This window comes from Amblyomma maculatum, chromosome 11 (assembly GCF_055883805.1).
Source record: "Amblyomma maculatum isolate TAMU_Amacu chromosome 11, ASM5588380v1, whole genome shotgun sequence".
Taxonomy (NCBI): Eukaryota; Metazoa; Arthropoda; class Arachnida; order Ixodida; family Ixodidae; genus Amblyomma; species Amblyomma maculatum.
The window spans coordinates 117,218,235-117,232,515 of record NC_139354.1 but is presented as its reverse complement, the minus strand read 5'-3'; the positions used below and the strand labels follow the sequence as shown (position 1 = coordinate 117,232,515).

Genomic DNA, 14,281 nt, shown 5'->3' with positions numbered 1-14,281 from the left:
GAGCCATTAAGGGCTTTCGCCTTTGTATGGCCCTGTTCTTAGCATGTGGTATGCACCCATACAACATTGTTGAAGAACCGCCTTTCCTTGACATGCTAAGGTCCCCACGCCATGCCTGCGCAGTGCCATCAAAGGCAGCCTTTTCGACAGTTGTCATTGCTAACCTCTAGACACCGAAGAAAAAAGGGACAAAGATGAAGCCCGGTCAAATTTTCACTGCTCAGAATCAGTTAGAATCAAGTTCTTCACTACTAGGGCTTGATATGAGTGCAGATTGTTGGATGGTGGTCAGTGACTGCCTGGAAAAGCCGATACTATTGTGCCCACGAAATTTTTCACGGGGTTCAAAACTGAAAATGAGTAGTGTCCTGCACACGCGAAAACTCAAAAAAGCATTGAAGTTTCAAGTTTGAAACGTTCCAAACCAGCGTGTCGGAAGACGTAAAGGTTCACTGTCACTGATGAAGTTCACTTCTTAGAGAATCACTGAAGTCCTGGGCAAGTCCGAATTTCCGGCTGTCTGACTTTGCAAGAAAAAAAAAAAAAAAACTTATGAAGCCGTTAACTCATAATAAACTGCCATTTTATTCCTACTGCCCCAATTTCCCAGTAATAAGGCTTGGTGCTGCGAAACACAAATTATCAGTGCCACGTGAGGTCACAGTATGTTAGCTAACATTACGTGACAGTTCCCCTGTGTCTGTGTTTATAAGCTTGAAAGATTGAGAACATAATGTTACATGTTACAACATTACTGCTTTACTTTTCTCTGTTTCTGCACACAGGTCATTGCTTAACAAAAATAAATTTTTTTTTGAAAACACTGCGCCACATTTTCCGTCTGAGCCTGACATAAAAATTTATTCAACTTCACTATTTGAAAGGCATTACAATTCACTTCGAATTTGCTTCAAGCCAAAAGATCACTCTTCGCACACCCCTCATTGTAATATAACTAGAATATATTACAACTGCAGCACTGCTTGAAGTACTGAGCTATTTGTACATTGCTTAAAAGAAAATCTGATAGACTGCATTTCTGCCTTGTGATGTTTTGGTGAGTGATCTTACGGATAGTATGTAAAGTTTGGTGCGAAGCTAGCACAGGGTTGTTGCTGATGGGTGCAGAGGCTGCATTCGTACGAGGCTGTCCGAGGCCTTGCAGGCAGCTTTCTAGAGTAAAAATCTGGCAGAAAATGGGACAAAGGACTAGAAAAAGGCATGCGCACGAATTCATTGGATTAAGTCCGGCAAATACATGGGTGCCCCTGCATCTTGCTCTCTGGCGATTCTCTTGTTGTTAGGTAAAACTGAACCAACTCACCTAGCATTTACTGCTTCTGAACAGACAGGTTGTGTATAAAAAACCAAGTGACCAGAGCAGATTGTGTAAGTAAAGTAATGCTCCTGCTGTTTTTTACGCAGGCCTTTCTCATTGAGCGACTTTGATGACTACGAGAAGCACTTCACAGTGATGAACTACACTGCATCGGGACCACAGCAGGTAAGTGTAACCCGTATTACAGGCCAGTGATAATAAACAGTGTAAGTAATGGCTCTGTCATCAGACCATACAGTAGTAAATTTTGTACTGCATTGTTGTCAGCAAAATTGCCATATGTCACCACTAGGTGTGTGCAAATATTCTAAATTTTAAATACGAATTGAACATGTTTACTATTAGATTCGTATTCGAAAAAACCAAACGCAAGGAAATCTTTTAATTCACAGTTTCACTGCACTGCACACTTCACCACAATGCTTGACTGCGTGGTCTCTGTAGTCAAAGATCCTCAAAACATTACAGGGTCGTTTTGTGAAGAGGGCTCTCCCGACAGTGTGCACAAGCCAAGCACTAGACGAAACCAGGAAAAAGATTGTTCTCACATCAGTTTCATTTTATATGCTGACAGCCATCCTGCAGGTGTTCATCAGATACGGTTACTCTGATTGAAACAGTTTTCAGCAATTTTTTCAGGCCCATTTGGTAATTCAAGCTTTCAGTTACCATAAATGCCCACTTATAATACAAGGTGTAATTTCGGGATGGGAAAAAAAAAAAAAGTAAACTTTTCATCTGTGTAAACTAATGCGAGCGAAAAAAAAATCAGTAAAAGTATTTATTTGCACTACATTTCATGGCTGCCCCACGAGACGTGCTCTCCATACGTACGAGTCTAACGCCACCCCGCAACGAGCGCCGAATGTTGCCACGAACCTTCATGTGCTGGTCCTGGTTCACTCCTGTTCTCGCGTCTACACGTTTCGTCGGAGAATTTCAAGCATCGTGAGAAGTGCATCTCACAATCACCCTAGCAGTTGCGGAAGACTCATTGTGCTCAGTTCTAAAATCAGTAGGCCGCTTCCAGCTTGGCTGCGGGATGGCAGCGCTCAAGCTGTCAGCTAGCATGCGCTGCGCTCGCGCCTCTTCGCGTCTAGCACCTCGCGCAGCCACAGGGCGTATGTGTCCAGGAAATGTTCTCGGATTCCGGGTTTTCACAATCATTGCCGTCTAGTATACAGTCTTCCCACAGTCCCTTATTAAAGACTATTTCTTCAATACCTCTAAGCACGTCCGGTATCCGACATTTCTTGAGCGACGAGTGCTGGTCGAGTGTCCGCGATTCGGCTTTAGGTAGGGGTTGGACCTTTTGGTTTAAACTTAAAAACACTGATAAAAATATGCCGAAAGCATTTTAAAAGGTTCGGTTGAAACCGAAAAAGGCCAGTACATTTTCATGTACACCGTGAACTCTCTATGAGGGGAGAAAATTACAACTGCATTGAATCCAGAGGCATGATGTGAGACAGTAGGATCGTTGGTTTTAGTACAATGGCTTAGGGTTTTGAGGCATTGTTCATGGCCGCACGAATGGGGAAAGAATGGCAACCCTGCTTCCGGACCCTCATAAACACATCAAGCATCCAAGGAGGCGCCCTGCAGCAAGGCAGGCACTTCGAGGGGCGAAGAACTGACCAGAGCATTTGCAGCGCAATTGCTTCCAGGAAATCGCAAAGACCAAAGCCCGCCAGTTTCTTTCCACGTGACATTGCTCAGACACGAACCGAGAGAAGCACTTTTGTTTTTTAAATTATTTGGTTTATGCAAAAATTTGATGGTTATAAATAACACTTCGGTTAATCCTTTGTCTAACGTGTGAATTTTTGTTTTACACATGCGTTTTGTCATAACGGAAATTTTCATCATGGCAATAGCATTTTCTTCCAGGAGCGTAGCTGTATATATGACAAACTGTACATTAAATAAAAGTGCATAAAACAAAATGCAATAAAAAATCCAAAATGAACACTACGTCACTTTTAACAGTACATGGATGCCTCTTATCTCACCGAAGAAAAACGATATTTCTTCAGCAGAAAATAATATTAACCGAAAAAAAAAAAAAAGGAACTTTTGTTTGCAAATAAACACTGAAAAAAGTCAGCTGAATTTCTGAAAATAAAAATCGAGAACTCCAACCCATAGCTATAGGGCATGGCCACATGGCTGGAGAGGCCCATACAACATGCCGAGTGATCCTTTCGCTATCACTACATCCTGCGAGGTGCGATCGACCTCCTTCCGGCCGTGTGTGCGTCGCGGTCACTGTGGTCGCGAGGCTCGCGGGGTCAGAGTGCTGAAACCTTCGAAACAATCAGCTGATGCCATTGCTAGGTAGCGGCAGTTCTTGCTGATAGCACTGGTTATAATGAGGCCGGAACTGCGATTTTAGGCTGAAATTTGTTTGGATCCGCTTATGCGTGGTGCCAATCGTATCAGATCTTCGCTAGCAGAGGCGCAGTGGTGCCCTGCGTTTTCCACATCAGCAAGAACGCTTCCGAGCAAGACAACTTCCCGACAGTTTTTCACAAAAGGGCGCAGAAGCCATCTTGTGGTGTTGTACTCCCTTGTCTGGAAGCGCAGTGTGTATCTTTTTTCTGCTTTGACATCAGCTATCAGAGGACAGTTAGTGTAACCAGCGTGGAAGCATACTTATGCTTGCCACTGTTACCAACCCGAGGGCAGCTGTCTTTTTTTTTTTTTTTTTTACAAAGTGTACTATGTACCATAATTAAACCTTGTGCTCGCTTTGGGTTCAGCCACTGTCATGCATTTAAATTCACCATACCCACGGTGAAAAGGTAGACGTTCCACGCTCAAACACAATTGCCTATTTCAGGTCGTTTCTTAAGTATACCTGCAATGATTGGAATGGCATGTCTGAATCACTGACAAGTCTAACTGCAAATGAGAACTTTAAACCATTTGTGGAATGTGTGTTCAGGGGTGCTTTGCATTGTGTTGGGTTTATACAGTCGAATCTTGATATAATGAGCCTCAATGTAACGAAATTTGCAATGTAACGCATTTTTTTTATTTTCTGTTCTCTGCCCTATTGAAAACCACGTAATTTTTTTTTTCACGATTTAGTGAAGTAATTTTATGCTGCGCTTTTGATTTAACGAATTCTTCATGCATGGCATGCATGTATCAGCAGCCACTTTGACAATGGGATAAGAACAAAAATTTAGCTGAGACACACCACATTGTGCATTTGCCTCAGTTTGAGGGGAGGGTTCAATATGCGAGAAGAAGTGCACTGTTCTTTCTTTACGACAGTTGTCTATCTTTCCACCCTCTACTTGTCTAAGAAAGCATGCGGTCAGCCGTAATCATGATGCGGGCATTTTAGCATCGTTCGCGTTCGCTTCAGAAGGTGTTTGCTGCTACACACATTCTAATGATTTTGTGGCAGCGGACGGTGCCCACCCCAATCGTTCTCCATGATAAAGGGAAGGCACTGAGCAACTGGACCGGCCCAGCAAGCCACTCTGAAGCTAGCGCACACTGTGACGTTCTCCCTTCTCAGAATCTTGGCGCCCTGCCAAGAAATACACTACAGAGAAACATGCTAACGGCTAGCGCTTTTCTTTTTACGTTGTCGGCAGCAGAAGTGGGAGGCAAGTTCATTACGCGTATGAATATGGTACGTGTACGTGCGGCCTGTACAAAAAGTTGCCACTCAAAGGCAGTCGCGGCGGCATGGGCAATGCGCTTGCTCTTTGCTAGCATTAAGAAAAATGATGCATTCAGGTCGGTTTGGTATCACCCATTACCGTATTTACTCGCATAATGTTTGCACTTTTTTTCGCGGAAAATTGATGCTTAGTTTGGGGGGGGGGGGGGGGGGGGGGATAGTTATGCGGGGATAGTTATGCGGGGAAAATTTTTGAGCAAATGTTTTGGAGCGCTAAAAGCAAATTTAAATAGGTGCAAATTTGGATTCGTAGGTCAGCTATTGTAAATATAACCAAAACATTAGTTTCAAGCAGAACTTACCCTTGTTATAAAAGTACAGGGTCGCCAAAAGCACTTTATTTACCGCATGCAGCCTCATCATCACTCCCCGCGTTCCATGGTATAATGCTCACAGCACACCATACAGTTCTACTCTTGATCAGAGCCTTGATCCGAGTCCGTGTTGGCACTGCAGTCGCTGTCTTCGTACTACGCTGAACTCGTTGACGCTGAAGTGCCTGCTGGCAGCGCGGTTGCCATGCTGTAGCCTGTAGGCGAAAGCTTTCAGCTTAAAAGTAGCTGTATAACTTGCGTACCACCCCACCGCGATGCTGCACCAAGAACACGGTAGACTGTGGAACAAAGCAAGCAACACGGACTGAACGAAGGAACAATGACCACGAGACACGGAGACAACTCGCAAAAGGGCGACGACTACGAGTATCATGGAGGTAAAAAAAAAAAAAAATGACGAGCATAACCGATGATGATATACCCGAGCACGCTATCGCCACCTGGTAGCGTGTGCATACGAGGCCAGCAAGGTTCAGTAGCGCTCCAAAGATGGCGCTTGTTACTATACTAGCAGACGACTCTTGCGGTGGTAAAATTGGTGGTGCGATGATTATGTGAGGAAAAAAAATTCCAATTTTTGACACCCAATGTTGGGGGTGCGAGCGTTACGCGAGTAAATACGGTATCCACCTGATATACAAAACAACATCCGGTTCCCTTGTTAGCGCTATTATTGCTAGAATTTCATGCTTATTTATCGCATTCTTAATTTACATGTTTCCATCTACTAGCAATGTTCCACAAACCTGTTACTTTATTTTGGCTGCTAAAATGCGGTAACCTCAACGCAACGAAATTTGCATTTTAATTGAATTTTTGGCTGCAAGTAAGACTTTGCTATCTTGAGGTTCGACTGTACTGCAGTAGACTGGAACAGTGCTGGGCCATTTAAGGAATCACTTCAGCCAGCCAGTTTGTTGGACAGCCTTAGAAGACTTATTGTGCAGAAATAGGTATATTCATGTTCTTATTAAGTTCGCAGAGCACCACTCTTGCACCATGTGTGCCAAACTGCATTAATCCAGAAAAGCTGCTTCACACCAGAAAAATTGTTCCAGCTGCTCCAGACTCACTACGCTCGAAATCAGCAGCGCCATGCACCGGCAATTCAGTGAGGATTAACTTAATTGTCATCCCCGTTTCAAAATGTTAATGTTTGTTGACGCCTACCTATAAAGGGCATGACTGTCTCGCGGCAAAGTGATCTTGCATGCTGTAGTTTTAAAGTCCAAGGTGCGTGCACCACGATTGATCTGGCAAAGTTTCGAGCTGCTTTCTTTTTCCCTCACTGAGAAGACTCAATGAGAGTGCACAGCGAGATGAAGGCTGATTAAAGTCATCAGACTTGTGTCTCTGAATCTAACTTTTATTGGCATGATTTCGACTAGGCAACTGATTAAACCTAGTGCTAGTCAGTGTATCGAAGATTGCATCTAGTTGTGGTGGAACAGTAATTTGCCGTTGTAATACTTATGTGCAGATCTGATGATTTCTGCATATGCAGCACACTGTGTCTGCCAGAATATTGTCTTTGCTGAGCACTGACCGGTGACAGTTATTGAGAAGAGGCTGCACCAATGTTATGGGCAGCATTCCATGCTGTGCAGCCAAATATGTGGACCAAATTAGTCGCAAGTGGCATTCGCTCGTGTGAAGTCTGAAAATGATTGAGAAGTCTCTGAAAATCTCAGTCAGTGTCGACAGTGGCAGAAATTGCTAGTAGATGCATTCTTCCAGTCAAGATTGAGCTGCTGTATTCAAACTTGTTTTGCCACTTGTTTCAGTTGTGCAACATGGTGACCCTGGTGGACCACCGCTTGTTTTAAAAACTGACAATTGGGAAGGGCTAGTGGAAACTTTGTGCACGCAGCGATGATGAAGTTTGCAATGAAAATGACATTGTGTTCCAGAAGGAAAAGATGGCGTCATTTTTTAAAATAATTAGTATGGAGTTCTAAAAGCAACGAAATTGTTTCTAGCTGCGTATCTGGTGAGATTAGTCATCAGGATAAGTTAGATCAAATCTTTCAGGACTGTGGCAAAAAGCAAGTAATTGTTAGGTGTCTTGTAAAGAAACTGCCCTAACAATAAATTGGGTCCTTAACACTATTGCGTTGAAACCATAGTTCATGTAGGAACTATGGCTTGTGGGGTAGTCGACAAGGAGTTAAAAATCTCAAGGCAGTGGTGAAACGATGGTGGATTGATGGGACGTTTGGATCACACAACAAGAAACGCACATTATTAGTAGGGAAAGAGGTATGCGTAAGCATGCAGATGTACTATTTGGCCTCCTGCAGCAGTGGTGTATGTGACATGTCTGTGTGTAATGGAGGTAGGATGACACTGTGTTGCAAAAGGGAAAGTGTGGAGAAAGCTTTAATAAGAGCTTCTTTTTTGCGTATGCAGACGACATGTGCAGAGTTCCTGGAGCGTTTTGACCGCCATTACAGCACGCACCCATGGGAAAAGGTGCAGGTGAGCAAACTTAATGCAACTCTCCCACTGGACATCGCTAAAGCAGGCCTGTGTGGGCTCTGCACAAAGCAGTCCTCCAGTTGCCTGCTTGTTTTGTCATCTTCAAAGAGAATGCATGAAAATGTTAACGGTGGAGCAATATTCAGGGTCGAAATCGAAGACAGTTGAACCTCAATATAATGAAGTAATACATTCTGAGAAAAAAACTTCCATATACCGCGAACTTCATTGTGTCAAAGTTCTTGTCTTTCAGTGGTGCAAATGGCATTGCACATCCTTGAAGCCTTCCTTTTCATTTTTGCCTATCTTTGTTTTTGAGGCTAGTACAGGCGATTTTAGAAAAAGGTTCAAGTAAAATGGGAGGGGCGACAATAGTGCAATAAGAATTTGTTGACTGGAAATTGCATACAGTACAGTCCACTTACAACGATACCAGATATAGCAATATATCGCTTATAACAATCAAATTCCTGAGATTTATCATTTTTCCCATCGCCCCTTTGTAAAAATAAACCAGATATAATGATCGGTTACGGCGGTATATCGGATACAACAATAGCTTTATTACCGCTTGGGAGGTGTTTATCGCGAAAAGTTGACTAAATATTCAATAAAAGATACAATATTAGAAGACAATGATGTGAAAACTCGACATATGCGGCGAGAACGGAAGGAAATGAGCATTATCATCATCACAATCGCTGCCGCACAAAGTTTGCTGCTGCGGCCGTATCGCCATTGCTGATTCTGCGTTCGTGGAAGGTGGCAGCGCCACATTGACGGGCGGCGCGATAGCTCACAAGATGAAATGGCAGATTCATCGGGATTTTTGGCAGGGTTTCAAGGTTAGAAGCTTCGTAAAAAATACGGACATTTGCACTCTACAATTTTAATGATCATCAAGGCTGGGGATGTTCTTCAATTCATCCAGTCGCTAATTGGTTTCGTGCATGCAAAAAAGACAGCCGCCAGCATACACGCTACTGGAAGCGATGCTCACAGCGATTGTTAAGCTTCAACTGCTGCTCAAGCGAGCTCGAATTTCTGACTTCTTTAAGTAAGCTTAAGTTATTTTATGGCTATTGATGTATACTGTAATAAAATGTTTAGTGCTCTTTACAATGATTAGTGTTGTTCAACCCGATTTACTCATCGCTAGTAAGTGGGCAAGCCTACATGGATGGGAAAAACATGGGTGTGCTTTTTTTTTTTTTTTTTTTTTTTGCTGGTCCAGATATAACGACAATCGGTTTTAACGATCGAATTTTTCAGGTTTTCTCAATATTTTTATAAGTAGACTGCACTCTACCTCAAAATATGATATCATTCCGGGTTTTCTGCAGAGCTGGGCAGCTCTCCATTAGCGCAGTCGAACACGGATAATTCGAATTTTGGTTGCATCGAACTCATGGAATATCAGCTTTAAAAATCCCATGTAAAAATTTAGGAAGGCTGCATCGTATATCGAACTCCAATTTCACCCATCGTTCGATATATCGAACTCCGCACCACGCACTGAATTGTGAGCCTTCCCCAAAAGACGATTGCGTCACCCTCAGTCTTTTGCTGCATGATGTTTTCAAGCCACGCGTGGAAGGAACGAGAGAGAGCAGCTTCGGCGACAGTTGTTCTAAAGCAGCACCACGTCCTTTTCCCCAAAGGCACTTGCATCTGCAGTGAACGTTTGCCTCGCGACAGCACGTGACGTTTGCAAGCCATGTGCGTAAGGAACGAGAGGGAACCAGCTTGGCAACGGCCAGTACAGAGCAGACGTAGCCAATGCAGCCGTGGTGCTCGGGAGAGGGGAAAAACGCAATAGAGCGAAGTGCAAGGGTGTGCCTATTCTGCTGAGCTTTCTCTCTCCTTCCTCTCTCTTACCTTCATTCGCAGTAGCACTCGCTGCACATGCGCCAAACCATCTCAGCCCGTGGCAGACAGAACGTCGGTTGCTTTCTCCATGGCACGCAGTGGATGGCGTGCGATGCGCGTCTCATGTCGTCGTACTGCACGTACGTAAGCTATGGTCGCTGCGGACATTAAGAAATGGCAGATATGATTTTTATTTCTGTTTTCCTTATGACAGTCGACCATCCTTGTCGTGCTGAAACTGTGGCATATAGCGTAAGTTATGGCGGGTGCGGATGTAAGAAGCGGCGGATTTTTTATTTTTTTTTTGCGAGAGTCGTCCATCCTTGCATCTATGAACCAACGCCATCACGTTGTCAGCTGCGATCATGACACTGGCTTTTAGCATTATTCGCTTCAAACGGAATCTGCAGCTATCACGCTTTCCAGTGATTTTGCGACAGTGGACTACGCCCGCTCCAAGCGCGGCGTGATAAATCGAACCAGGCTTGGGCAATCAAGCCATCACGGGCACTCGCTCCCCATCACCACAGGAGCTATCAAAAGATAAACACGCGGTGACGTTATCGCTGCACAGCATCTTGGCGCGCTGCCAATAAATGAGCTGTGGATGCGATGGCCGAAACGGAGGGACGTGGCACCAACTAAAGGCTGTTTCATATGCAAGCGAAAATACACGCGATTTCTGCCGCGGCGATGTAAAAACCTGTTTTTAGCTGTCGCAGCAGCTCGAGCAGGTTGAGCGACGCAGTTTCAACAAGTTGGAAATTTTTCGCTCTGTCGCTGCCGCTCCTCGCTGAGTTCGCTCAATTGCTTGCATGTGAACCGGCCTTAATGCTTTTTTTTTTTTCAAATTCTCGGGGGCAAAAGTGGAGGGTGGGTTCATTATGCGAGTGGGTTGATTACACAACAAATGCGGTATCATTTTTCACGATCGCAAGCAGCATCTCGAGCCGATTTCTGTATATCGAATTACCGATATATCGAACTATTTCACGATCCCCTTCGAGTTCGATATACCCGGGTTCGACTGTATAGTATGCTGGGCCATGTTATACATGAGCTTTTTAAGGTACATCAAATTGAGAGGAACTGAAATGAAAAACGTTTGTTGCATCGCAATGTTCGTTGACTGAGGTTTATTATATCAACGTTCAACAACATAATTTGAGTCAGTCAAAAAGTGAGAGGAACTGAAATGAAAAACGTTTGTTGCATCGCAATGTTCGTTGACTGAGGTTTATTATATCAACGTTCAACAACATAATTTGAGTCAGTCAAATATTTTTAATGTAGCGTGTGCTCTTTGGACCCCACATAATCCAAGCACTAAATGGTTAGTCCTGTACAATTGACGTCAGAGACCAGTGTTCACTCAGTTTCGAAGGTGGCTGTGGCTGCTCTACCAACGTTCGACCCAACTCATGGATGTCTGCCATGTGCAGAACCTTCTAATTGTACTATGTGCCACATCTGTTAGTTTCCCTGCTTAGAGCACAGCTGTTACTAGCTGCAGTTTTGTGGCATCATTGTTTGTGCCCACACCACAAGCAACCACACTGATTGGTCAACACACCCCTGGATATCACTGCCACATGCCATGGGAACAATTTCTCGCTTCTCATAAAAGATCCGCTGTTCTTGAAGCTGTGCTGGGAATTCTTTCCTAAATGCTTAAGCTTGCGCTATGGCTTAAAAATGCAAAGCTTGTATTGTGAAATATTCTTGACCACCTGGCAGCAAGGTTGACAGGATATTGGTGGCCACACACACCCTCAGTCAAGTCTTGCAGTGCACAGTCGTCGAGAGGAGCAGTCAGTACCAAGGAATGGCTTTGGCTTTGGTCAGGGTTCCCAGTGATGTCAGCCGCATAGTGTTAAATAAGGAACCTAGATTAGCCACCAATGTTTAATGAGGAACGTGCAATTTCTCAGACTCACAGGAGGCATTGGGGACTGGAAGTCATGCTTTTTTTGCAGTGTGAGCCTGGAGTGATATTCAGCACATTGGTCGGTGAAAATGGTATTGGCAGCATGTTCTGACCTTCACCGGCACATAAAATTCACTCAACGTTCAGAGCCCATTTGCAATAAGTAACTGAATGTAGTACTGACTTCCTCGAAGGTGCTGCTTCCGTAGGTCATGTAATGTTGATGTTTCATTCTGTACCACACACAAGGGCCTATCTGTTTCTGTCAGGGATTCAATAGAGCACAGATCTCAAACTGTTCTGCTCTAAGGAATTGGAGCTGCACTATCATAGCTAAACAAAAGCGGGTGGTGTGTAGCATCTTGGCACGATGCCAAAGTCTGTGTTATGGACGGTGCCTACGCTGACGGTACCACTTAGGAACGAGCTAGGATAGGAAAGTCCAGTGGTTTCAAATGGGTTCAAACCATGCGCTGCGTCTGGCCTGCTAGCGTAGCAAGAATTGGGACAGCACTGGGGGGGAGGCAAGGAGGTGGAAGTCCAGTAGGAGTTTCCGGATTCCAGTTTGAGAACCCTTGCAATAGTGAGAAGTGATGCTGTTGCACTTTGGAACAATTGTCAGGCGGTAACTTCATGGTTCTGCTTTAGCCTTAGCTCAGAACTTTTTGGTCTCCTAACAACAGATTTTTTCTTCAAGTACATGGGATCTGCATTGGGTTTTGCATTGCCCTTCTGCTTCGTAATATATTATGACTGCCTTTTGACCGTGCCCTAGAAGACAGTTTCAGTGGCTAGAAAGCACTGATTTCAGGCATGACAATATTTTGACTGTACCTAAAAAGCGAGGTAAGTTTGCCCTGGCTGCATTCCGCGGGTAGTCTCTTTGCTAGCTTTGATCAAAATCCGGGTGATTTTTATCTGGCCAGGATAGTTGGTGACTCATTCTTTGAATGCAAAGGTATCACTTTAATATAAAAGAATGGGTGGAGGACACGCGGCAAAGAACACTTTGTCACATTGTCCTTCACCCGATGCTTTTCTATTTCAGCACAGCCCTTATTGTCAGCGAGTGCATGACTTCCGATCACTAACCATGAATGTCTCCTCTCCTGCTGCACCCAGACAGAAGTGTTCCGAGTCCTGAGGCGGGTGTTTGAGCTGGCCTGCAGCGAACCACCACCCGCGGGACTGGCGCACAGCCCCCAATCGCGAGCCATGTACGCGGCCGACCTCATGCTCGAGTGGGACCGCTCCTCTTCCACAGGTAAGAGGAAAAGCTCTACCGGCGCTCCGCTATTTTGTCAAAGCAGTACAGTATTGGGTGTTGTATGGATGGTTAAATTAAAACACTGTGCCACGGGAATGCGGAGTAAAAATAAATATAAACAATTGTACAGAAGGACTGTTCTCGTTGCAACACTCATGTCCGCATAAACCAAAATATAGGTCCAGACTTCCCCCCTCTCCCCCCCCCCCCCCCCCCACCCAAAAAAGCAAGTCGCCCCTTGTCTTATATAACGATCTTTAGCAGAATTTGAGGCACAGTCTGGCAACAAGTGGCATGCCTGCTCGTGGATGGACAGCCAAAACCGTATCGACATCTTGCAGTTGCTGGCATTTTTGTTTTCCATCCCATGCGCATTGATATTTGTGTTAATCTCGTTCAATATATGGGGGTATGAAACGACTTTTTAGCAGTGAATAACGGCATGTGGAGGCAGTTTACAATGGCTTTCCAGGAAAGGTGATGTTCACTGAAGCGAACGGCAACATGGCTGCTCTGTCAGCAACGGTTTGGTGGTTCAGCAGAAGAGCATGTGGTGCCTTGGACAAGATCAACTGTTCGCATGCAGCCTTACAATGCTGTTTAAGCAACATGCTTGATGGAACTAGATAACACGCTCTGGGAGGTGGTGAACAGCAAAAAGTCGTCTTCCGACGACGCTGCTGAAAGTTTGGAGTGATATTGTAGCTCCGGTGATACAGGGACACAACCGTATTGTAAATATATGTGCTCCACTTATTTTTTTTTTTTTTTCACTTCACAGTAAGGGGGTCGATCTGTATTCCCACTTGACCTATACAGTGAAATCTCGTTACTACGAACACCACATTAACGAACTTTTCAAATTAACGAATTTTTTAAGAATCCCCGGCAGATTTGCCATGTTTTCAATGTAAAACTATTTCAGAATTACGAATTTCAAAATAGCGTATATTTCAGAATAACGAACGTATTTTATTTCTTGTTCTATAATTTTGGAACATCAGTATTTCGAATTTGGCTAAAATTAACAGCACCGCAGCTTGCAACTCTCGCGTGAAACGAAACAGAAACCGCCGTTACTGTGTGTATGGTCCGTGGGCTGTAGCTGTCATCATCAGGACATCTAGGACCAGCTCCTAGCGCCACCATGAAGCTATGGTTTATTGCGCAGTAGCCAGCAGGCCTACCTGCCTGCGTTTTTTTTTCTTCCTGTGTTGTGTGCCGTACGCAACTCGGTCGTTCGTGCGTTCGCACGTGCGGGACGGTATTTTTTTTTTTTTTTTTTTTTTTGCCGTTGATTATCTTATTGCGAAGTTTGTGCGAGATTGGCTATGATATTAGTCAGCAAAGTGCCAAGAAGATATGA

General features: G+C 44.3%; 1 protein-coding gene across 1 annotated transcript in view; it reads left to right on the top strand.

Annotated features, from left to right (window-relative positions):
• The window catches only part of TTLL12 (Tubulin tyrosine ligase-like 12), an 86,340-nt gene that overhangs the window by 63,919 nt on the left and 8,140 nt on the right, over positions 1-14,281 (top strand). Inside the window, exons 12-14 of the mRNA XM_084583991.1 lie at positions 1,426-1,504; positions 7,784-7,852; positions 12,771-12,912. Coding sequence (XP_084440117.1) covers positions 1,426-1,504; positions 7,784-7,852; positions 12,771-12,912 — 290 coding nt within the window. The remainder of the gene's footprint in view (positions 1-1,425; positions 1,505-7,783; positions 7,853-12,770; positions 12,913-14,281) is intronic.